At 47.2% G+C, this 26,636-nt stretch overlaps 1 protein-coding gene across 1 annotated transcript in view; it reads left to right on the forward strand.

Moving 5' to 3' along the window:
- LOC144497697 (sodium channel protein type 1 subunit alpha-like) overlaps window positions 1-26,636 on the forward strand; it is a 139,537-nt gene that overhangs the window by 62,568 nt on the left and 50,333 nt on the right. Inside the window, exons 11-12 of the mRNA XM_078219140.1 lie at window positions 11,974-12,109; window positions 23,898-24,136. Of these exons, the coding sequence (XP_078075266.1) occupies window positions 11,974-12,109; window positions 23,898-24,136 (375 nt within the window). The remainder of the gene's footprint in view (window positions 1-11,973; window positions 12,110-23,897; window positions 24,137-26,636) is intronic.

A 26,636-nucleotide genomic window follows, 5' to 3' on the forward strand; every position in this document is an offset into this window, starting at 1 on the left:
ATACCGTTGGGATGGTCTCCACCTGGACCGAGCTGGGATCAGTGTTCTGGCGAAGAGAGTAAATGGGGTGGTCAATAGGACTTTAAACTAGAGATTGGGGGGGAAGGGAAAGTCAGGGAACCAAGAGGTGAAGGAATCAGTGGGAAGCGTAGCTGCTTAGGATTACAAAAAATCACGAAAAGACAGCACTCAGGAGAGGTTACGATAGTCCCCATCTCACAAAATATGACACAGTGTCTGGAAAGGCTCAGTAGACCAAGGTCCACCACACTACGAAAACAAAAAGGGACGGTCAATAGGGAATTAAAGGTGCTATATTTAAATGCCCGCAGTGTCCGGAACAAGATAGATGAGCTTGTGGCCCAGATTGTGACTGGCAGGTATGATGTGGTAGGCATCACAGAGACGTGGTTGCAGGGGGTTCAGGACTGGCAGTTAAACATCCAGGGATTCACAACCTATCGAAAAGACAGAGGGGTGGGTAGAGGGGGCGGGGTTGCCTTGTTAATTAGAAATGAAATTAAATCAATAGCACTAAACGAAATAGGGTCAGACGATGTGGAGTCTGTGTGGGTAGAGTTGAGGAACCACAAAGGCAAAAAAACCATAATGGGAGTTATGTACAGGCCTCCTGACAGTGGTCAGGACCAGGGGCACAAAATGCACCACGAAATAGAAAGGGCATGTCAGAAAGGCAAGGTCACAGTGATCATGGGGGATTTCAATATGCAGGTGGACTGGGTAAATAATGTTGCCAGTGGACCCAAAGAAAGGGAATTCATTGAATGTTTACAGGATGGCTTTTTGGAACAGCTTGTGATGGAGCCCACGAGGGAACAGGCTATTCTGGACTTAGTGTTATGTAATGAGCCAGACGTGATAAAAGATCTTAAAGTAAGGGAACACTTAGGAAGCAGTGATCATAATATGGTAGAATTCAGTCTGCAATTTGAAAGAAGGAAGGCAGAATCAGATGTGAAGGTTCTACAGTTAAATAAAGGTAATTACAGGCGCATGAGGGAGGAACTGACAAAAATCGACTGGAAGCAGAGCCTAATGGGAAAGACAGTAGAACAGCAATGGCAGGAGTTTCTGGGAGTAATTGAGGACACAGTGCAGAGGTTCATCCCAAACAAAAGAAAGGTTATCAGAGGGGGGATTAGGCAGCCATGGCTGACAAAGGAAGTCAGGGAATGCATCAAGGCAAAAGAGAGAGCCTATAATGTGGCAAAGAGTAGTGGGAAGTCAGAAGATTGGGAAGGCTATAAAAACAAACAGAGGATAACAAAGAGAGAAATAAGGAAGGAGAGGATCAAATATGAAGGTAGGCTAGCCAGTAACATTAGGAATGATAGTAAAAGTTTCTTTAAATACATTAAAAACAAACGGGAGGCAAAAGTAGACATTGGGCCGCTCCAAAATGACGCTGGTAATCTAGTGATGGGAGACAAGGAAATAGCTGAGGAACTTAATAAGTACTTTGCGTCAGTCTTCACAGTAGAAGACATGAGTAATATCCCAACAATTCAGGAAAGTCAGGGGGCAGAGTTGAATATGGTTGCCATCACAAAGGAGAAAGTGCTAGAGAAACTAAAAGGTCTGAAAATTGATAAATCTCCGGGCCCAGATGGGCTACATCCTAGAGTTCTAAAGGAGATAGCTGAAGAAATAGTGGAGGCGTTAGTTATGATCTTTCAAAAGTCACTGGAGTCAGGGAAAGTCCCAGAGGATTGGAAAATCGCTGTTGTAACCCCACTGTTCAAGAAGGGAACAAGAAAAAAGATGGAAAATTATAGGCCAATTAGCCTAACCTCAGTTGTTGGCAAAATTCTAGAATCCATCGTTAAGGATGAGATTTCTAAATTCTTGGAAGTGCAGGGTCGGATTAAGACAAGTCAGCATGGATTTAGTAAGGGGAGGTCGTGCCTGACAAACCTGTTAGAGTTCTTTGAAGAGATAACAAATAGGTTAGACCAAGGAGAGCCAATGGATGTTATCTATCTTGACTTCCAAAAGGCCTTTGACAAGGTGCCTCACGGGAGACTGCTGAGTAAAATAAGGGCCCATGGTATTCGAGGCAAGGTACTAACATGGATTGACGATTGGCTGTCAGACAGAAGGCAGAGAGTTGGGATAAAAGGTTCTTTCTCAGAATGGCAACCGGTGACAAGTGGTGTCCCGCAGGGTTCAGTGTTGGGGCCACAGCTGTTCTCTTTATATATTAACGATCTAGATGACGGGACTGGGAGCATTCTGGCCAAGTTTGCCGATGATACAAAGATAGGTGGAGGGGCAGGTAGTATTGAGGAGGTGGGGAGGCTGCAGAAAGATTTAGACAGTTTAGGAGAGTGGTCCAAGAAGTGGCTGATTAAATTCAACGTGGGCAAGTGCGAGGTCGTACACTTTGGAAAAAAGAATAGAGGCATGGACTATTTTCTAAACGGTGACAAAATTCATAATGCTAAAGTGCAAAGGGACTTGGGAGTCCTAGTCCAGGATTCTCTAAAGGTAAACTTGCAGGTTGAGTCCGTAATTAAGAAAGCAAATGTAATGTTGTCATTTATCTCAAGAGGCTTGGGATACAAAAGCAGGGATGTACTTCTGAGGCTTTATAAAGCACTGGTTAGGCCCCATTTGGAGTACTGTGAGCAATTTTGGGCCCCACACCTCAGGAAGGACATACTGGCACTGGAGCGGGTCCAGCGGAGATTCACACGGATGATCCCAGGAATGGTAGGCCTGACATACGATGAACGTCTGAGGATCGTGGGATTATATTAATTGGAGTTTAGGAGGTTGAGGGGAGATCTGATAGAAACTTACAAGATAATGAACGGCTTAGATAGGATGGACGTAGGGAAGTTGTTTCCATTAACAGGGGAGACTAGGACGCGGGGGCACAGCCTTAGAATAAAAGGGAGTCACTTTAGAACAGAGATGAGGAGAAATTTCTTCAGCCAGAGAGTGGTGGGTCTGTGGAATTCATTGCCACAGAGGGCTGTGGAGGCCGAGACGTTGAGCGTCTTCAAGACAGAAATTGATAAATTCTTGATTTCTCGAGGAATTAAGGGCTATGGGGAGAGAGCGGGTAAATGGAGTTGAAATCAACCATGATTGAATGGTGGAGTGGACTCGATGGGCCGAATGGCCTTACTTCCGCTCCTATGTCTTATGGTCTTATGGTCTTACCCTATCCGCCCTGTCGACCCTATCCTCCCTGTCGACCCTATCCACCCCATCTACCCTATCCACGCTGTCTACCCTATCTGCCCTGCTTACCCTGTCCTCGCTGTCTACCCTATCCACCCTGTGTACCCTGTCTACCCTGTGTACCCTGTCTACCCTGTGTACCCTGTCTACCCTGTGTACCCTGTCTACCCTGTGTACCCTGTCTACCCTATCCACCCTGTCTACCCTGTGCACCCTGTCTACCCTGTGCACCCTGTCTACCCTGTGCACCCTGTCTACCCTATCCACCCTGTGTACCCTACCCACCCTGAATAACCTATCCACCCTGTCTACCCTGTCCACCTTGTCTACCCTATCCACCCTGTCTACCCTATCCACCCTGTCTACCCTATCCGCCCTGTCTACCCTGGTTGACCTGGTTGACGAGGGAAGGGCCGTGGATGTCGTCTATATGGACTTTAGTAAAGCGTTTGACAAAGTCCTTCATGGTAGGTTGGTGCAAAAAGTTGGATCTCATGGGATAAAGGGGGAGGTGGCTAGATGGGTGGAGAACTGGCTTGGTCACAGAACAGTAAGAAGTCTCACAACACCAGGTTAAAGTCCAACCGGTTTATTTGGTAGCAAATACCATAAGCTTTCGGAGCACAGCTCCTTCATCAGATGGAGTGGATATCTGGACATCTGACGAAGGAGCTGTGCTCCGAAAGCTTATGGTATTTGCTACCAAATAAACCTGTTGGACTTTAACCTGGTGTTGTGAGACTTCTTACTGTGCTTACCCCAGTCCAACGCCGGCATCTCCACATCTTGTTCACAGAAGACAGAGGGTGGTAGTGGAAGGGTCTTTTACCGGCTGGATGCCTGTGACTAGTCGTGTTCCGCAGGGCTCTGTATTGGGACCTCTGCTGTTTGTGATTTATATAAACGATCTGGAAGAAGATGTAACAGGGGTGATCAGTAAGTTTGCGGATGACACAAAAATGGCTGGACTTGCAGATAGTGAGGAACATTGTCAGAGGCTACAGAAGGATATAGATAGGCTGGAAATTTGGGCAAAGAAATGGCAGATGAAGTTCAATCCAGATAAATGCGAAGTGATGCATTTTGGTAAAACTAACATGGGGGGAGCTATACGATAAATGGCAGAACCATAAAGGGTATAGATACGCAGAGGGACCTGGGTGTGCAAGTCCACAGATCTTTGAAGGTGACATCACAGGTGGAGAAGGTAGTGAATAAGGCAGATGGCATGCTTGCCATTATAGGATGGGGCATAGAGTATAAAAGTTGGGGTCTGATGTTGCAGTTGTATAGAACGTTGGTTCGGCCGCATTTGGAATACTGCGCCCAGTTCTGGTCGCCACACTACCAGAAGGACGTGGAGGCTTTAGAGAGAGTACAGAGGAGGTTTACCAGGATGTTGCCTGGTATGGAAGGGCTTAGTTATGAGGAGAGATTGGGTAAACTGGGGTTGTTCTCACTGGAAAGACGGAAGATGAGGGGGTGACCTAATAGAGGTGTATAAAGTTATGAAAGGCATAGATAGGGTGAATGGTGGGAATCTTTTTCCCAGGTCGGTGGTGACGTTCACGAGGGGTCATAGGTTCAAGGTGAAGGGGGGGCGGTTTAACACGGATATCAGAAGGACGTATTTTACACAGAGGGTGGTGGGGGCCTGGAATGCGCTGCCAGGCAAGGTGGTGGAGGCGGACACACTGGGAACGTTTAAGACTTATCTAGATAGCCACATGAACAGAGTGGGAATGGAGGGATACAAAAGAATGGTCTTGTTTGGACCAGAGAGCGACACAGGCTTGGAGGGCCAAAGGGCCTGTTCTTGTGCTCTATTACATAAGAACATAAGAAATAGGAGCAGGAGTAGGCCATCTAGCCCCTCGAGCCTGCCCCGCCATTCAATAAGATCATGGCTGATCTGACGTGGATCAGTACCACTTACCCGCCTGATCCCCATAACCCTTAATTCCCTTACCGATCAGGAATCCATCCATCCGCGCTTTAAACATATTCAGCGAGGTAGCCTCCACCACCTCAGTGGGCAGAGAATTCCAGAGATTCACCACCCTCTGGGAGAAGAAGTTCCTCCTCAACTCTGTCTTAAACCGACCCCCCTTTATTTTGAGGCTGTGTCCTCTAGTTTTAACTTCCTTACTAAGTGGAAAGAATCTCTCCGCCTCCACCCTATCCAGCCCCCGCATTATCTTATAAGTCTCCATAAGATCCCCCCTCATCCTTCTAAACTCCAACGAGTACAAACCCAATCTCCTCAGCCTCTCCTCATAATCCAAACCCCTCATCTCCGGTATCAACCTGGTGAACCTTCTCTGCACTCCCTCCAATGCTCTTGTTCTTTGTTCTTTGTACCCTATCCGCCCTGTCTACCCTGTCCGCGCTGCCTACCCTATCCGCCCTGTCTACCATATCCAGATCTCTCCTACCCCCACCTTTGACCCAGCAAAGCTAAAGGGCGCCACCTGCAGTTCAGATGATTCCCTGGCTCCTCCAATGGGGGTCATGATGGTGTGGCTTTTGCTACCAAATAAACCAGTTGGACTTTAACCTGGTGTTGTTAAACTTCTTACTGTCCTTGAATGGGAAGCAGTCCAGCTCTTGTGAAGCGAGGGACCACCCTGTCATGTCCCAATGATAAATAACGATCGATGGAAAAGAAAGACCTGCTTTTAAAAAGTGACTTTTAAAACCACAGCATGCCCCAAAGGGCTTTCCAGCTCCTGAAGTACTGATGTAAATGCAGTAATTCTTGTAATATGGCAACACGGGACAGGAATAGGCCATTTATCCCCTTGGGCCATCCACATTCCCCTTCTCCAAACCCGCAATCAGGCACAGATTAGTACATGAGATCGAGAGGGGCGAAGTCACGGAAGGAATGGAAAAGAGGAATGGGAATTTTAAAATTAAAGCATTGCTAGACAGAGTGGGGGATGGAGGTGGGGGGGGAAACAGTGTATTAGAACAAAGAACAAAGAAAATTACAGCACAGGGACAGGCCCTTCCGCCCTCCAAGCCTGCACCGACCATACTGCCCGACTTAACTAAAACCCCCTACCCTTCCAGGGACCATATCCCTCCATTCCCATCCTATTCATGCATTTGTCAAGATGCCCCTTAAAAGTCACTATCGTATCCGCTTCCACTACCTCTCCCGGCAGCGAGTTCCAGGCACCCACCACCTTCTGTGTAAAAGACTTGCCTTGTACATCTCCTTTAAACCTTGCCCCTTGCACCATACATGCCCCCGAGTAATTGACACTTCCACCCTGGGAAAAAGCTTCTGACTATCCACTCTGTCCATGTCCCCCATAACCTTGTAGACTCATTATAGAAGCCCTACAGTGCAGAAGGAGGACACTTGGCCCATCAAGTCTGCACCGACCACAATCTCACCAACCTATCCCCATAACCCCACTTATCCACCCTGCCTGTACCCCTGACACTAAGGGGCAATTTACTGTGGCCAATCAACCTAACCCACACATCTTTGGACTGTTATGGATCAGAGAGGTGATGGGTGAATGGGAGTTGCTGCCAATCAGGATCAGGTCAGCAGAGGTTTGGATGAGCTCGTGTTTATGGGAGGGTGCCCAGGAATAACATTGGACTGGTCAAGTCTAGAGATAGCAAATGCATTCATAATGGATTAATTTCAGATCATTGCCAGGTGACCGGGGGTATGATGTTGGGTGCAAATAAAGAAGAATTATTTCTTACACAATGAGTAGTTATGCTCCGGAACATGTTATCCAGAGTCGCTGGAAGAATATTCAATAGTAACTTCCAAAGGGGAATTGGATAAATACTTGAAAAGGGAATTTTCTGTTCCAGGAAAGAGCAAGAGAGTGGAATTAATTGGAACACTCCTTCAAAGAGCTTGAATTGCCATCATGGGCAGAATGGCCCAGTTTTGCTTGAGATGGTCTGTCATATGAGGAGAGACTAATCTCGGTTAGGATAGTAGTCATTGAAGTTTAGAACAGTGAGAGGGGATCTCATAGAAACTTGTAAAATTCTAACAGGGTGAGACAGGGTAGATTCAGAAAGGATGTTCCCAATGGTGGGGGAGACCAGAACTAGGGGTTTAGTTTGAAGATAAGGGGTAAAGCTTTTAGAACTGAGGTGAGGAGAAATTTCTTCACCCAGAGGGTGGTGAATGTGTGGAATTCACTACCACAGAATGTAGTTAAGGCCAAAACATTATGTGATTTCAAGAAGAAATTAGATATAACTCTTGAGGCTAAAGGGTTCAAGGGATATGGGGGAAAGAGGGGATCAGGGTATTGAATTCGATGATCAGCCATGAGCAAAATGAATGGCGGAGCAGGCTCGAAGGGCCGAATGGCCTACTCCTGCTTCTAGTTTCTATGTTTCTACGTTTCTATGATTCTATGATTCTGTATCCCGGGATTATCATAGGTCAACTCTTCAGTGCGCTAATCCTAATTAGTTCCCGTTTAAAATATTCCGTCCGTCTGAGCTAGGCAAACATTCTCCCTGAGAAGGGAATCCCACTTCTACCTCTGGGCGAGATTGACAAACTTGCTGCCTGGGAATTAGGAAGGTAAAAACTGCATCCTACCCCCCCTCCCCACGGCTCTGTGTCAAGGGGTTGCATTAGTAACATAAAAACAAATTAGTCTGCATGAGTGTTGGAAATATTCTATATTCTCTGTAGGGCTTGCGGCAATTAAGGAAATCCGACCTTTTTTTAGAATGTGGAAAAATTCCAATTCGGGGAAGACAACAGTCACTTGGCCCAAACACAAGCTGAGCACAATCTGGGACTTCCCCTGCTAGTTTAATCTTCTGATGGAGTTTAAAGTTTATGTATTAGTGTCACAAGTAGGATTACATTAACACTGCAATGAAGTTACTGTGAAAATCCCCTTGTCGCCACACTCCGGCGCCTCTTCGGGTACACTGAGGGAGAATTTAACATGGCCAATTCGGGGAGAATGCGCAGACTCCGCACAGACAGTGACCCAAGGCCGGGAATCGAACCCAGGTCCCTGGCACTGTGAGGCAGCAGTGCTAACCACTGTGCCACCGTGCGGCCCTGGGTAAATATGTGGGGTTATGGGGATTGGGCAGGGGGTGGGCCTGGGTAAGATGCTCTGGTGTAGCCTACACCAGTCTGGTCATTTCTGACCGGATTCGTCTCTTTCAATCGGAATCAAAAATGATCCAACTCCCATTTCCAGGAATAATTCATCTCATGTCACAACAGTTTTCAGCCAATGGCACGAATCAGTATTTCTAAGTGTGAGATGAAGGGAGTGAAGAAACCGCACGGTAATCTGTGATTATTTCAGACCATTATTCTTCATTCAAAAACGCGTCCTTTCGACTTTAGCGGCTCTTTGGTGAAAGTGGTTTTTAAAAGGAGAGAGTTTGCTTTTTGAGTTAAGGAATAGCTCAAACTCGAGGGCGGCACAGTAGCACAGTGGTTAGCACTGCTGCCTCATAGCGCCAGGGACCCGGGTTCGATTCCCGGCTCGGGTCACTGTCTGTGCAGAGTCTGCATGTTCTCCTCGTGTCTGCGTGGGTTTCCTCCAGGTGCTCCAGTTTCTTCCCACAGTCCGAAGGATGTGCTGGTTCATAGAATCATATAGTGCAGAAGGAGGCCATTCAGCCCATTGAGTCTGCACCAACCACAATTCCACCCAGGCCACATCCTCATAACTCCCTGCATTTGCCCTAGCTCGTCCCCCTGACACTTAGGGGCAATTTAGAATGGCTAATCCGCCTAACCCACACATCTCGGAAACCCCCTGGGTTTGCATTGGCCATGCTAAGTTGACCCTTTGTATCAGGGGGATGAGTAGGATTTACAGGGATAGGACCTGGATGGGAATGTTGTCGGTGTGGGCTCGGTGGGCTGAATGGTCTCCTTCGTACTGTAGGGATTCTATGATTCTATTTAAGATGGAACCCATCTTGCATTGCAGATTACAGCTCAGGAGATCATGGAATGAGGAGACCATGCAGTCCACTATATACTGCACTGTACCTACTGTTACCAGGGACATCTATTTGGCTCTGACTAATTCCATTCAATTCCCTCAGTCAGTCGTTGTTTTAAGGGGATACTGATCATCAACCTGTTTTTTTCTGGCACCATCCTTCCCAGTGCTTCAGAATTCCATGATTTAGGTGCAGACATTAAGCCAAGCCCAGCCACCAATGGGAATACTCGCTCTCTGGCTCCAGGCTGCAGAAAGGGATATTGATTCATTGCTTAAACAGCTCATTAAGAATGTCTGTGATACCAGATACAAGCAGCATTTCACCCTTGTGGGACTGACCAGTTAAACAGCAAATATACTCATTCTTCCCAGCTTGGTGCGTTTATTGGAGCAAGAGGAGATTTAGACACGCTTCTGATCTGGTGTCCTGCCCAGTCAATTCGGGCAGCTGTTAGAATCATAGAATCCTACAGTGCAGAAGGAGGCCATTCAGCCCATCAAGTCTGCACCAACAACAATCCCACCCAGGCCCTATCCCCTTAACCCCACATATTTACCCTGCTAATCACCCTGACACAATGGTCAATTTAGCATGGCCATTCCACCTAACTTGCACATTTTGTGCTCCGGTTTCCTCCCACAGTCCAAAAGACGTGCTGGTTATCTGAATTGGCCATGCTAAATTCTCCCTCAGTGTACCCGCGCAGGCGCCGGAGTGTGGCGACCAGGAGATTTTCACAGTAACTTCATTGCAGTGTTAATGTAAAGTAAAGTTTATTTATTAGTCACAAGTAGGCTTACATTAACACTGCAATAAAAACATAAGAACATAAGAACTAGGAGTAGGAGTAGCCGGGATCCCTGGAGAGGGAGCACGCGGTGTCCGAGGGCACCATTAACATATTCCGTGCCCGCTGGGCACCTCAGGGGATAGGGTGTATTATCAACCCCTTTAATCACATTTTAATTTGATGTTTAAATTTTCCTTTCTACTTCGTCCTTTGTTTTGGGCGGTTCCCCTCCTTTTGGGAGCTGTCCCTTTTAATTTGCCCCTTAGTTAATTTGATTTAGTTTATTTGGTTGGTCAATAAGATTGACAGGGCTGAGGGCAGGAGAGGTTAAACGATGATAGAACTGGTGGTGTAAGGCCAAAGGTCGTAGTGGGGCAAGTGAAGAAATGAAAGAGGTGTCCAGAGCAGGTGTGAATGGCCAGATTACAACCACCTAAACATAAAATGGAGGAAACAGGAGAGAAGCAAAAGGGAAAGCAAACCAGTGGAGAAACATGAAACAAAGTGGAAGCAGAGGTTATGATCCAATTCTGAACTGAATGTTGAGTCCAGAAGACTGCAAAAATGCCCAGTTTAAAGACGAGCTTGCATCTTGCTTCATTGGCACATGAGCAAACCAAGGACAGAAAGGTCAGTCTGAGAGCAGGACAGAGAATTAAAATGACAAGCGATTGGAAGCCCAGGAACTGAACGGAAGTGTTTGGTGTAGTGGGCGGCACGGTGGCACAGTGGCTAGAACTGCAGCCTCACAGCACCAAGGACCCGGGTTCAATTCCCGGCTTAGGTGCGGAGTCTGCACGTTCTCCCCGTGTCTGCGTGGGTTTCCTCCCGGTTCTCCAGTTTCCTCCCACACTTCATAGATGTGCGGGTTAAGTGGATTGGCCATGCTAGATTGCCCTTTAGTGTCAGGGGGACTAGCTAGGGTGAATGCGTGATGTTATGGGGATGGGCCCTGGGTGGGATTGTGGTCGGGTGCAGACTCGATGGGCCAAATGGCCTCCTTCTGCACTGTAGGATTCTATGATTCTGTGTTCACCCAGGTCTAGGTTTGGGTCTCTCTGATGTAGAGGAGATCTCAGCATGTGGAACTAATTCAGTAGTTTAAATTGAAAGAATTAAGATGCAGGGAATAGAGGGATACGGACCATGTGGAGGCAAAAGATCTTTAGTTTAGAACGGCGTCATGTGTCGGCACAGGCTTGGTGGGCCGTAGGGCCTGTTCCTGTGCTGTACAGTTCTTTGTCCTTTTAAGTACACGTATATCGCTGCTTCATCCAAAAGGAACATCTGGAGCTTTCAAACTGTGGTGGGAGAGGAGGTGAAAGGACAGTTGTTGCATCGAAATTTGCTATGGAGAGGGAAGGGGTGATTAAGGAATGGCCCTGGATATCACGGACAGCACAGTGACACAGTAGCTAGCACTGCTGCCTCACAGCGCCAGGGATCCGCGTTCGATTCCAGGCTCAGGTCACTGTCTGTGTGGAGTTTGCACCTTCTCCCCATGTCGTCATGGGTTTCCTCCGGGTGCTCCGGTTTCCTCCCACACTGCAAATATGTGCGGGTTAGGTTGAATGGCTATGCTAAATTGACCCTTCGTGTCAGAGGGACCAAGGTTACATGAGGTTAAAGGGATAGGGTCAGGGTGGGATTGTTGTTGGTGCAGGCTCGATGGGCTGAATGGCCTCCTTCTGCACTGGAGGGATTCTATGATGAAGAGAACATTCTTGTCAGAATGCTGATTCTGCCACATTCCTAAACTACTCAAACATAAAGAAGCACAGCATGTTTGAAGATGTTTAATGAGTGATAGATGGAGGCAAACATTCTTCCCAGTTGATGATTGACTGAAAGGTTAATGGCATCAACGATGGAGAAGTTATTCCAGGAAAAAGGCAGTTGTGCAGTATCCTGCTCCCGATGGGTTAAACAGGGAAGTTTTTGTGTGGTATTATCCTCCAGGCTTAACTCTGTTCTTTCTTCCCCCTGTGCAGTCTTCCCAGTCGGAGACCGAAATCAGTAAGAAACATTTGCTGACAGATCATCGTGCCTCTCTGGGCTACCTGGAAGAGATACATCAAAGAGAGCGGGCAGTCAGTGCAGCCAGTGTGCTTACCAATACCATGGAAGGTAAGACTCACACAGAGTGTCAGAATCACAACCACAAAGCACTCTCTGAGAGCCAGGGGGAAGTAGAAGGATGGTTTGCAAAGGATGTTACACTTAAGTCCTCTTCCCATGTGCTAAGTTTCCCAATGGAGAAGACATTCCACCCCAAGTTCAAGCCACAGCATTGGTCCCACAGTGCACTGCACCAGGCTTTGTACAACATGGCCAAGCCATGTACACATTGTGCACCTCCTCCTGTGCCCCCCTGGTGGTCTATGGTGTTACTGGGGGAAGGACACGATCTGCTCCTTTATTTGCTGCTAATTACAAACAATATCATCGCAAAAACACAACTCTGCCTGTCTCGTACTCAATTCAGGCTGGGAGGAAAGGAATAATGGGAGGCTCCAAGATTAGGTTCACTTTGCAATCCGACAGGCGCTAAACTCAAACACTGTTCTGCTTCAGAACTCAGATTGAATCAATCCGTATTGACCCAGTTCAGACTGACGCAGTTCAGACTGACGCAGTTCAGACTCACCCAGTTCAGACTGACACAGTTCAGACTGACTCAGTGCAGACTGACGCAGTTCAGATTGACACAGTTCAGACTGACTCAGTTCAGATTGACACAGTTCAGACTGACGCAGTTCAGACTGACGCAGTTCAGACTGACGCAGTTCAGACTGACGCAGTTCAGACTGACGCAGTTCAGACTGACACAGTTCAGACTGACGCAGTTCAGACTGACACAGTTCAGACTGACGCAGTTCAGACTGACACAGTTCAGGCTGACGCAGTTCAGATTGACTCAGTTCAGACTGACACAGTTCAGACTGACCCAGTTCAGATTGACACAGTTCAGATTGACACAGTTCAGACTGACCCAGTTCAGATTGACACAGTTCAGACTGACTCAGTTCAGACTGACGCAGTTCAGACTGACCCAGTTCAGACTGACACAGTTCAGACTGACGCAGTTCAGACTGACACAGTTCAGGCTGACGCAGTTCAGATTGATGCAGTTCAGATTGACTCAGTTCAGACTGACCCAGTTCAGATTGACCCAGTTCAGATTGACACAGTTCAGATTGACACAGTTCAGACTGACACAGTTCAGACTGACCCAGTTCAGACTGACGCAGTTCAGACTGACCCAGTTCAGATTGACACAGTTCAGATTGACACAGTTCAGACTGACTCAGTTCAGACTGACTCAGTTCACACTGACTCAGTTCAGATTGACACAGTTCAGATTGACGCAATTCAGACTGACACAGTTCAGACTGACGCAGTTCAGACTGACGCAGTTCAGACTGACGCAGTTCAGACTGACCCAGTTCAGACTGACGCAGTTCAGACTGACGCAGTTCAGACTGACGCAGTTCAGACTGACACAGTTCAGACTGACTCAGTTCAGATTGACACAGTTCAGATTGACGCAGTTCAGACTGACACAGTTCAGATTGACGCAGTTCAGACTGACGCAGTTCAGACTGACTCAGTTCAGACTGATACAGTTCAGACTGACTCAGTTCAGACTGACACAGTTCAGACTGACACAGTTCAGACTGACGCAGTTCAGACTGATACAGTTCAGACTGACTCAGTTCAGACTGACACAGTTCAGACTGACGCAGTTCAGACTGACGCAGTTCAAATTGACCCCATTCAGATTGACCCCATTTGGATTGACAGCTTAGATCGACTCAGTCCAGTTTGGCACAGGATGCATTCGCTCAATACAATATGTCGGAATACAGATTGTCTCAATTCAAATTAGCACATCTTTTTCAGAGTCCGACCTTGTTGAAGACCTCATGTTCCTGCATGGGTTACGGAACAGCTAAATCTGAATCAGATTTCCTTGTGCTACAGTCTGAGTGTATCATTCCCAGCTGAAATGACCCATGCCTTGGTCCTTACCTGGCGCAGAAACATACCTGTGTCTGGAAGGTGGGTGAGGCTCTGCACACCATTGGGCTTGACTGGAATCACCCCTCACATGCTCAGACAGCCTGCTGGAGAGTGGCTGGGTGTCAGGGCATACATGTCAGCCTTTGGAACTGCACACAGAATAATTCACCAATATTAAGTTTAACGTAAGGCAGAGAAATACAGTGGGTGCCATAAACAGTTAAAAAGATACTGGTTGATAATCAGCAAAAATGTATCAGAGCAGTGTCTAACTTTACCCGAATTATTCACAATTGTGTTTGCTTTAAAGAAAGGGTTGGTACAATTCTCTCTTTGGACTCTACAGCCATCTAGCTACTGTTCTGTGCTGATGCAGAGCTTATTGAATAAAAGCTGGGTGCCTGTGAATGGTGTGGGAATAGTGGAGGCACTGGATGAGAACTCAGGGTGCTGTCACCTGGCACTTCAGATGATTTGATTTGAATTTGATTTGATTTATTATTGTCACATGTATTAGTATACAGTGAAAAGTATTGTTTCTTGCGCGCTATACAGACAAAGCATACCGTACATAGGGAGGGAAAGGAGAGAGTGCAGAATGTAGTGTTACAGTCATAGCTAGGGTGTAGAGAAAGATCAACTTAGTGCAAGGTAAGTCCATTCAGAAGTCTGATGGCAGCAGGGAAGAAGCTGTTCTTGAGTCGGTTGGTACGTGACCTCAGACTTTTGTACCTTTTTCCCGACGGAAGAAGGTGGAAGAGAGAATGTCCGGGGTGCGTGGGGTCCTTGATTATGTTGGCTGCTTTTCCGAGGCAGCGGGAAGTGTAGACAGAGTCAATGGATGGGAGGCTGGTTTGCGTGATGGACTGGGCTACATTCATGACCTTTTGTCGTTTCTTGTGGTCTTGGGCACAGCAGGAGCCATACCAAGCTGTGATACAACCAGAAATAATGCTTTCTATGGTGCATCTGTAAAAGTTGGTGAGAGTCGTGCCTGACATGTCAAATTTCCTTAGTCTCCTGAGAAAGTAGAGGCGTTGATAAGCCAGTGAGGAGTATCAAACTGCTGAACTCTGCATCACGACAGTGGAGTCAGTTTGTTCTGATGGGATTGATTGGCAGCTCATAATACTCATGCACGACTATATTTGAAAAACCAGCAAAGCCTTGCCAGCAAGTGTAGTGCGCGACATTGCTGCCAGTCCAACAGATTTGATTAATTTTTAGGTCAATAGAGTTAATGGTCCCGAAAGTATTTGCCTGGCCTTTAAAGATACAGTGAGCTGCCACTTGTTCTCTTGCTCAGGCTTATCCTGGTCCGTGTATCATTCCTGAAAGGTTCAGCTGCCACTAAGAGGTCTGGGTGTCAAGCAAACACCTCCAGGAGTTAGCAGCTTCGAAAGGATTTGCACAAAGTTCGGAAGATAACAAAGTGCAAGCTATATTGGGATCGACTGACACTCTCTGCTCCATAGCCCGCAACTGGAGCTGGGTTTCTGCATGGAACACCGTAAACATTGAATAAAAGATGGGTGACTTACAGAGAGCATCTACATGGTACAGAAACATAGAACACAGAACAGCACAGCACAGGAACAGGCCCTTCGGCCCACAACGCCTACTTAAACTAGTCCCTTCTGCCTGCCCTTGGTTCATATCCCTCTATTTCTTGTATATTCATAGAATCCCTACGGTACAGAAGGAGGTCATTTGGCCCATCGAGTCTGTACCAACCACAATCCCACCCAGGCCCTATTCCCATAGCCCTCATTTACCCTGCTAATCCGCCTGACAATTAGGGTCAATTTATCATGCCCAATCAACCTAACCCGCACATCCTTGGAGTGCGGGAGGAAACCGGAGCACCCGGAGGAAACCCACTCAGACACGGGGAGAATGTGAAAACTCCACACAGACAGTGACCCAAGCCGGGAATTGAACCTGGGTCCCTGGCGTTGTGAGGCAGCAGTGCTAACCACTGTGCCACCGTGCCGAGTGCTTATCTAAAAGCCCCTTAAACACCCTTATCGTATCTGACTGCACCATCATCCCTGGCAGCGTGTTCCAGATACCTAAAAACTTGCCCCTCACACTCCTTTGAGCTTTCCCCCTCGTACTTAACTGCATGCACGTTAAGTGCATATTGAAAGGTCTGATGGGAACACATGTCATGACATTATTACTCGACACTTCATTTAAGAAATCACAGGAGCTAATGAACCCTTGGTCTTTATGTCCCACTTGCCCCTTTTCTATCCTGAAAAAGTTAATCTAGATCAGCAGATCCAGGAAGCAAATATTCTAACTGGTGAACAGGAAATTTCATATTGTCATCAGGGAGTTCTTCATGCAAAGGATTGGAATTAACTTTGAAATAGTGGAAGGGTGGGGTGCCAGGAATTGCCTCGGCGCTCCCCCCGAGTTCATGTCCAAATTTCCACCAGAGTTTTGGCAGAATTTCCGAGGACGATTCACCCCCTCGGAGCTGTGTGGGAATCATTTGGGTGCTGTGGGTGTAGTTTTCTCTCTGTTAGCTGAGACAGACCGAAGGATGGAATGGTGGCACAATGGTTAGCACTGCTGCCTCACAGCGCCAGGGAGCCGGGTTCAATTCCCAGCTTGAGTCACTGCCTGTGCAGAGTCTGCACATTCTCCCCGTGTCTGCGTGAGTTTCCTCTGGGTGCTCCAGTTTCCTCCCGCAGTCCAAAGATGTGCAGGTTAGGTGGATTGGCCATGCTAATTTGCCCTTGAGTGTCAGGGGAATTAGCAGGGTAAATACTTGGTGTTGTGGGGATAGGGCCCGGATGGAATTGTGGTCGGTGCAGGCTTAATGGGCCAAATGGCCTCCTTCTGCACTGTAGGGATTCTATTCTCTTCTATAACCCTCATCCTCACACATGAACTGGGCATGGGTCCAAGGTTCATAGCCCAAGCTGCCACCAATCTCGAAAAGGAAAGAACCTGTTTCCATTGGGTTTTTTAAGATCTCTTGACAGCAGGAGGTAGAAATTCGAGGGGTGAGGCAGGGTGGGTGGAATGCGCTGTGGAAAGGGAGAGTAAGAATTTGGGAGTTGGCCACTTAGTCCCAGTCCAACAAGTTCTGTTGCCATTCAGTGAGAGTATGGATGATCTGCAACCTAACTCCAAGCTGACCTGCCTTTGCCCTATATCGTTTCACACTTGGATAAGAAGACGCTGTCAATCTCAACTTTGACATTTACATTTGATCTAACATTAATTGTCCTTTGTGGAAGAAAGTTCCAAACTTCTGCTGTCCTTTGCATGTAAGACATTACACGGATTAGATTTCCAATGACAGAATGAGTTAAAGGTAGGAGATGATATAATATTGACACAGTGAGGAAGAGCACAGATGCAAGGAAGAGAATTCCCTGCTTATGAAGAGGAAGAGAGAAACAGTGCACAGGGGAACAATTGTTGATTCAATCAGGAAACGGATAAGGCAGAAACAGAGAAAGAATTTCAAATATAATCAAGGAGTCCTGGTTCAGAATTCTCTTAAGTTTAACTTTCAGGTTGACTTGGGGAGGCGATGGCCTAGTGGTATTATTGCTAGACTATTAATCCAACAACCCAGGGTATTGCTCTGGGGACCCAGGTTCAAATCCTGTTAGTGGAATTTGAATTCAATAAAAAAAAAATCTGGAATTAAGTATCTACTGATGACCATGAAACCATTGTCGATTGTCGGAAAAACCCATCTGGTTCACTAACTTTAGGGAAGGAAATCTGCCGTCCTTACCTGGTCTGGCCTACATGTGACTCCAGAGCCACAGCAATGTGGTTGACTCTTAACTCCCCTCAGGCAACTAGGGATGGGCAATAAATGTTGGCCAGCCAGCGACGCCCATGTCCCATGAATGAATAAAACAAAAGTTAGGAAGGAAAATGCAATGTTCGCGTTCATTTTGAGAGGACGCGAATACAAAAATGGGGATGTACTGCTGAGGCTGTATAAGGCTCTGGTCAGACCACATTTGGAGTATTGTGAGCAATATTTGGCCCTGTATCTAAGGAAGGATGAGCTGGCCATGGAGAGGGTCCAGAGAAGGTTGACGAGAATGATCTCGGGAATGAAAAGCTTGACGTATGAGGAACATTTGAGGACTCTGGGTCTGTACTCGATGGAGTTTAGAAGGATATGGGGGGATCTCATTGAAACTTACAGAATACTGAAAGGCCTGGAGAGAGTGGACGTGGAGAAGATGTTTCCATTAGTAGGCGAGACTCGGATCTGAGGGCACAGCCTCAGAGTAAAGGGACGACCCTTTAGAACCGAGATGAGGAATTTCTTCAACCGGAGAGTGCTAAACCTGTGGAACTCTTTGCCACAGAAGGCTCTGGAGGCCAGGACATTGAGTTTCTTTAAGACAGTGATAGTTAGGTTCTTGATTAATAAGGGGATCAGGGGTTATGGGGAAAAAGCAGGAGAATGGGGTTGAGAAACATATCAGCCATGATTGAATGGCGGAGCAGACTTGATGGGCTGAATGGCCTAATTCTGCTCTTATATCTTACGGTCTTTGTTTGAAGATGAAGATTTTGAAAGCCCCTTTGACCTGTATTTTAATGGGAGTCCATCAGTCACAATGTTGATGCAGATGTTGAAAAGTGGGTACCTGTCCAGGACGTAATCTCCGAGTGGGGGAAGTGACCCAGATGTTCCTGTTTGGAACCCAGTCACTACAATTTTACATTAACAACTCCAATTTCAAAGTTCGGACGAACACCCTAAACCTGCAGGGGACAATCATAGAGCAGAATTTTCCTGTGAGCTCCAGTCTGCCAATGTTGGGACTAAGTGGGGGTGCTGAGATGTCACTGGGCAGCAGTGGGACCAGCACAAGAATATTCCCAGAGGCAGTCTCGTCACCGACCACCTCCAAACGCATCATCCATTCAAGGAGCAGGCTCGATGGCCAATCCCATCACTTGTGGATGGCAGGCAGGTGGGTGTGCCACCGATGCCACCAACCCACTCAGCTGGCAGCTCTGAACCTTTGGTGGCCCCAAATGGAGAGGTTTCCGCTGCTGAGAGCTGCTGGCAGTTGAAAGTAAATCTCAAAATGAAACGTCACTGAAGTCAAGCAGGTAAAGTTTTTATTTATTAGTCACAAGTAAGGCCATAAGACCATAAGACATAGAAGCAGAATTAGGCCACTCGGCCCATCGAGTCTGCTCCGCCATTCAATCATAGAAACATAGAAACATAGAAAACTACAGCACAATACAGGCCCTTCGGCCCCACAAGTTGTGCCGAACATATCCCTACCTTTTAGGCCTACCTATAACCCTCCATCCTATTAAGTCCCATGTACTCATCCAGGGGTCTCTTCAAAGACCCTATTGAGTTCGCCTCCACCACCACTGACGGCAGCCGATTCCACTCGCCCACCACCCTCTGTGTGAAAAACATCCCCCTAACATTTCCCCTGTACCTACCCCCCAGCGCCTTAAACCTGTGTCCTCTCGTAGCAGCCATTTCCACCCTGGGAAAAAGCCTCTGAAAGTCCACCCGATCTATGCCTCTCAACATCTTATATACCTCTATTAGGTCTCCTCTCATCCTACGTCTCTCCAAGGAGAAAAGACCGAGCTCCCTCAGCCTATCCTCATAAGGCATGCCACTCAATCCAGGCAACATCCTTGTAAATCTCCTCTGCACCCTTTCAATCTTTTCCACATCCTTCCTGTAATGAGGCGACCAGAACTGAGCACAGTCCTCCAAGTGGGGTCTGACGAGGGTCTGAAGGGGCGATCCTTTAAAACAGAGATGAGGAGGAATTTCTTCAGCCAGAGAGTGGTGAATCTGTGGAACTCTTTGGCACAGAAGGCTGTGGAGGGCACGTCATTGAGTGTCTTTAGGACAGAGATAGATAGGTTCTTGATTAATAAAGGGATCAGGGGTTATGGGGAAAAGGCAGGAGAATGGGGATGAGAAAAATGTCAGCCATGGCAGAGAGTGGGTATAGATGGGTCTTTTTATAATTGGAGGTCGGTCACCAGCGGTCTGCCCCAGGGATCTGTTCTGGGACCCTTGCTGTTTGTCATTTTCATAAATGACCTGGATGAGGAAGTGAAGGGATGGGTTGGTAAGTTTGCCGACAACACGAAGGTTGGTGGGGTTGTGGACAGTCTGGAGGGATGTCAGAAGTTACAGAGGGACATAGATAGGATGCAAGACTGGGCGGAGAAGTGGCAGATGGACTTCAACCCAGATAAATGCGTAGTGGTCCATTTTGGCAGGTCGAATGGGATGAAGGAGTACAATATAAAGGGAAAGACTCTTAGTACTGTAGAGGATTAGAAGGACCTTGGGGTCCGGGTCCATAGGACTCTAAAATTGGCCCCGCAGGTGGAGGAGGTGGTTAAGAAGGTGTATGGTGTGCTGGCCTTTATCAATCGAGGGATTGAGTTTCGGAGTCCGGGGATAATGATGCAGCTATATAAGACCCTCGTCAGACCCCACTTGGAGTACTGTGCTCAGATCTGCAGCCTTCTCCAACTATCTGATGCGGGTTCATGTCCCTAAATACTCGAGACGAACAATGTAATTAGGTGGGAGGAGGTTTGTGTTGAACATTGTTGTGGAATTGATTTTGATTTGATTTGATTTATTATTGTCACATGTATTAACATACAGTGAAAAGTATTGTTTCTTACGTGCTATACAGACAAAGTATACTGTTCATAGAGAAGGAAAGGAGAGAGTGCAGAATGGAATGTTACAGTCATAGATAGGGTGTAGAGAAAGATCAACTTAATGCAAGGTAGGTCCATTCAAAAGTCTGATGGCAGCAGGGAAGAAGCTGTTCTTGAGTCGGTCGGTACGTGATCTCAGACTTTTGTATCTTTTTCCCGACGGAAGAAGGTAGAAGAGAGAATGTCCGGGGTGCGTGGGGTCCTTGATTATGCTGGCTGCTTTTCCGAGGCAGCGAGAAGTGTAGACAGTGCCAATGGATGGGAGGCTGGTTTGTGTGATGGACTGGACTTCATTCAAGACCTTTTTGTAGTTCTTTGTGGTCTTGGACAGAGCAGGAGCCACAACCAAGCTGTGATACAACCAGAAAGAATGCTTTCTATGGTGCATCTGTAAAAATTGGTGAGAGTCATAGCGGACATGCTGAATTTCCTTGGAACTAGTTGGGCTGAATGGCCTGTTTCTGCACTGTGCATGCCATGTATTTCAGTGTCACAGAATACCAAACAAATGTCATTGAAAACCGGCTTTGTAATTAAATTAGCAAATACAACCCTCTTGTGCTTTGAAGCATTCCCTTTGTTGAGTTGAAGCTGTGATCTGAAGCTAAATTAAACCCCAACTAATGTCCTTCCAGCATGTTTACATGTAAACACGATAATCATTCTAACGCGGTTGTATACAATCATTCCTTGCTTTCATGTTCCCTCAGCTGCTTCCTTTAAGCTGAGCTATTGACAAATAAAGACATTCGATAATGTACAGCTCACATTTCAGGGATCGATGCAGTGAGGATACACTGTGGTGGTCGGTGTGCGCTTTACAGATTGCCTCATCTCTAACCCCAGCGGCAGAACCAATAGAAACAGCACTGGGCTGACAAAGCCTGTGATGGTGTCCATTCATGGCCATGGATAACCTCATGATGTTCCCCATTAAACATATAGCCAAGCGTGTGAAGTACATGCTGCTAGATTTAAAGGGGAGTTATTTGATCAGGCGATGGGAAAAGCATCTAGATAAGTTTGATTTGATTTATTATTGCCACATGTATTGGGATACAGTGAAAAGTATTGTTTCTTGTGCACTATACTGACAAAGCATACTGTTCATAGAGTACAGAGGGGAGGAGGAAAGGAGAGAGAAATCAAGACTCTCTCCTTGTCTCCCCCTACTCTCTCCCCCTCCTCTCTCTGTCTCTCTCTCTCCCTCTCCCTCTCTCTTCCTTTCTCCCTGTTCTCTTTCCCCCCTCTCCTCTCTCTCTCTCTCTCCCTCCTCTCTCTCCTCTCTCTCTCTGTCTCCCCCTCCTCTATCTCCTCTCTATCGCCCTCTCCTCTCTCGCTCACTCTTTCTTTCTCTCTCCCCCTCTTCTCTCTCTCTCTCGCCCTCTCCCTGTCTCCCTGTTCTCTCTCCCCCTCTCCTCTCACTCTCCCACTCCTCTCCCTCTCTCCCATCTCTCCTTTCTCTCTCTCCCCCCCCCTTCTCTCTCTCTCTCTGTCTCCCCCTCCTCTATCTCCTCTCTGTTTTAATGTGGGAAACAGAATCATGGAAGGTATCGCACAGGAGGAGCCCGTGGACTCTGCACTAGGTCATTTGGAACACAATCTAATTAGTCCCACTCCCCAGCTCTTTCTCCTTATCACTGCAATTTTCTGTCCCTTTAAGTATTTGTCCAGTCACCTCATGAGGGCAATTCAGAATGGGCAATAAATGCTGGCCCTAACCAGCGACCCCCACATGCTTTGGGGTGGCACAGTGGTTAGCACTGCTACCTCACAGCGCCAGGGAGCAGGTTCGACTCCTGCCTCGGGTCACTGTCTGTGTGGAGTTTGCACGTTCTCCCCGTGTCTGTGTGGGTTTTCTCCAGGTGCTCCGGTTTCCCCCGACAGTCCGAAAGACGTGCAGGTTAGGTGGAAACCAGCCTCCCATCCATTGACTCTGTCTCCACTTCCCGCTGCCTCGGAAAAGCAGCCAACATAATTATGGACCCCACGCACCCCGGACATTCTCTCTTCCACCTTCCTCCATCCGAAAAGGATACAAAAGTCTGAGGTCACGTACCAACCGACTCAAGAACAGCTTCTTCCCTGCTGCTGTCAGACTTTTGAAAGAACTTACCTTGCATTAAGTTGATCTTTCTCTACACCCTAGCTATGACTGTAACACTACATTCTGCTCTCTCTCGTTTCCTTCTCTATGAACGGTATGCTTTGTCTGTATAGCGCGCAAGAAACAATACTTTTCACTGTATATTAATAGATGTGACAATAATAAATCAAATCAAATCAAATGGATTGGCCATGCTAAATTGACCCTAGTGTCAGGCAGATTAGCAGAGTAAATGTGTGGGGTTGCAGGAATAGGGTCTGGGTAGGATGAGGTCAGTATAGACTCGATGGGCCGAATGGCCTCCTTTTGTACTGTTGGGATTCTATGATTAAATGTATGAAAGAAACGATAGCCTTGTGATGTTATCGCTGGACTATTAATCCAGGAACTCAGCTAATGTTCTGGGGATCCGGGTTCCAATCCCAGCACGGCAAATGGTGGAATTTGAATTCAATAAAAAGTATCTGGAATTAAGAATCTACTGATGACCATGAAACCATTGTCGATTGTCAGAAAACCCATCTGGTTCACCCATCTGCCATCCTTACCCAGTCTGGCCTACATGTGACTCCAGAGCCACAGCAATGTGGTTGTCTCCCAACTGCCCTCGGGCAACTAGAGATGGGCAATAAATGCTGGCCAGCCAGCGACGCCCATGTCCCATGAATGAATAAAACAAATTGCTTGAGTATTGGCTTTGACGTTGTGCAGAATATCACAGTTTGGGTTACAAGCTATGATTTCAAGAAGAAATTAGATATAGCTCTTGGGGCTAAAGGGATCAAGGGATATGGGAGGACAGGGGGGGGGGGGATCAGGATATTGAATTTGATGATCAGCCATGATCAAAATGAATGCCGGAGCAGGCTCGAAGGGCCAAATAGTCTACTCCGGCTTCTAGTTTCTACGTAAGGCAGTAAGCAAGATCTTGCATTTCTGTTGCGCCTTTCACAACCTCGAAACACCACAATGCTTTTAGGGACTGTGACCATGATGAGAGTTCCACGATTATGCTTTAATTGAACTCCTCACGCTAACCCTCCTATCTGCTTTCACTCCTAGAACTTGAAGAATCTCACCTGAAATATTCCCGCTGCTGGTATCACTTTACCCAAACATTTCTTATCTGGAACTGCTGCCCTTTGTGGATAAGAATAAAGAAAATATTGAAATATATTGTGATGGATCCTTTCCTGGACCTAGCGATCACTATCTGTATTGTACTGAACACCCTCTTCATGGCAATGGAGCACCGACCAATGTCCAAAGAATTTGAAAATATGCTCTACGTGGGGAACTTGGTAAGAAGCAGATTGTGTTTTCAATGAAGTTAAACTGTAGAATAACTTTGAGAATGTAACCTTTAATTCTGTGATGCCTTATTCTGCGCCTATGTTTACATGTCTGTGTGTGTGTGTATCTGTTTATGTGTGGCTGTGTGTGTACGTGTGTGTACATCTATGCATATCTACATGTGTGTGCATATCTGTGTGTGCGCGTGTCTGTGTATATGTTTGTGGGTGGATGTGTGTTGTATGTGTTTTTCTGTGTGTGCATGTGCATGAGTGTTTGTGTGTGTGGGGTAGCACGGTGACACAGTGGTTAGCACTGCTGCCGCACAGCGCCAGGGACCAGGGTTCGATTCCCGGCTTGGGTCGCTGTCTGTGCGGAGTCTGCATGTTCTCCCCGTGTCTGCGTGGGTTTCCTCCGGGTGCTCCGATTTCCTCCCACAGTCCAAAAGGTATGCTGGTTAGGTGCATTGGCCGTGCTAAATTCTCCCTCAGTGTACCCAAACAGGCACCGGAGTGTGGCGACGAGGGGATTTTCACAGTAACTTCATTGCAGTGTTAATGTAAGACAACTTGTGATGAATAAATAAACTTTAATGTGGAGGGCTGCATTTTGTGTGAGGTGCATCGTGTGTGTATATGTGGGGGTGCATTTATGTGCCAGTGCTTCAGCATGTATGTGGGTAGTTATCTGTGTGATTTTATTGAGATGTGTGTATGTGTGTTTGTATGTATAGGTGTATTGTTTGCGGTATGTGTATAGAGATATATCTCTATAAGCATATAGGGGATTAGCGGGTGTTTGGATTGCTGTGGACATTGGTTTGAGATGTTGAGATTCATAATTGTAATCTCATCAACTGGGATGGCCATCTACACTCAGCAGCTGCTCTGTACACTGGGGAATTGAACTATTTCAACCCTTTGAACTGAAGAGATTGTGAGAGTTTCGTATCTCGGACACACTCAGTTTGTTCAAGTGTTGACAACTTTTCCGTTCAGATTCTTCCCTGCTTTTGGAGAGGGGGAAATGGGAATGGAGATCGGTCTTTAGTATAGGCCATGGGAAAATGATGCTCTCTCCACAGTGCGAGTTAGCACCTTCCAGCATGACAGCAGAAAATTACTGCATAACATTGCCTAGTATATCCACACAGAAACAGAGCATTCAGCCCAACAGCTCCATGCCAATGTTCATCTTACACGTCAGCCAAGGGGCGGCATGGTGGCACAGTGGTTTGCACTGCTGCCTCACAGTGCCAGGGACCCGGGTTCAATTCCCGCCTTGGGTCACTGTCTGTGTGGAGTTTGCACGTTCTCCCCATGTCTGCGTAGGTTTCCTCCAGGTGCTCCAGTTTCCTCCCACAGTCCAAAGATGTGCGGGTTAGGTGCATTGGCCATGCTAAATTGCCCCTTGGTGTCAGGGGGTCTAGTTGGGGTAAATGCCTGGAGTTATGGGGATAGGGCTTGGGTGGGATTGTGGTCGGTGCAGACTCGATGGCCCGAATGGCCTCCTTCTGCACTGTAGGGATTCTATGATTCTTAACTTCTACCCTTACTTTGTCTAACTTGTTTATCTTCATTTACGGGATGTGGGCGTCGCTGGCTAGACCAGCATTTATTACCCATCCCTAATTGTCCTTGAGAAGGTGGTGGTGAGCTGCCTTCTTGAGCCGCTGCAGTCCATGTGGTGTAGGTACACCCACAGTGCTGTTAGGGAGGGAGTTCCATGATTTTAACCCAGTCACAGTGAAGGAAGAGTGATATATTTCAAAGACAGGATGGTGAGTGGCTTGGAGTGGAACCTCCAGGTGGTGGCGATCTCAGGTATCTGCTGCCCTTGTCCTTCTAGGTTCTAGTGATCGTGGGTTTGGAAGGTGCTGTAGAAGGAGCCTTGGTGAGTTACTGCAGTGCATCTTGTAGATGATGCACACGGCTGTTATTGTGCGTTAGTGGAGGAAGTGAATGTTAAAAGTGTTGGATGTGGTGCCAATCAAGCGGGTTGCTTTGTCCTGGATGGTGTCAAGCTTCTTGAGTGTTGTTGGAGCTGCACCCATCCAGGGAAGTGGAGAGTATTGTCGATGGTGGACAGGCTTTAGGGAGTCCAGTGGTGAGTTCTATTGCTGCAGTAATCCCAATCTTTGGCTTGTTCTTGTAGTCAGAGTATTTATATGTGTTTAAATGTATGCACGTTGTGGCACAGTGGCACAGTGGTTAGCACTGTGGCCTCACAACCCCAATGACCTGGGTTTAATTCCTGGCTTGGGTCACTATCTGTGCGGAATCTGCACGTCCTCCCCATGTCTGCGTGGGTTTCCTCTGAGTGCTCCGCTTTCCTCCCACAGTCCTGGTTAGGTGGATTAGCCATGCAAAATTGCCCCTTACTGTTACTCCCTAACAGCACTGTGGGTGTACTTACACCACATGGACTGCAGCGGCTCAAGAAGGCAGCTCACCACCTTCTCAAGGGTTGCAGGGTTCGGGCCAGCCTGGGTATGACTCTGAGTCGGTG

Source organism: Mustelus asterias, chromosome 8, assembly GCF_964213995.1.
Source record: "Mustelus asterias chromosome 8, sMusAst1.hap1.1, whole genome shotgun sequence".
NCBI lineage: Eukaryota > Metazoa > Chordata > Chondrichthyes > Carcharhiniformes > Triakidae > Mustelus > Mustelus asterias.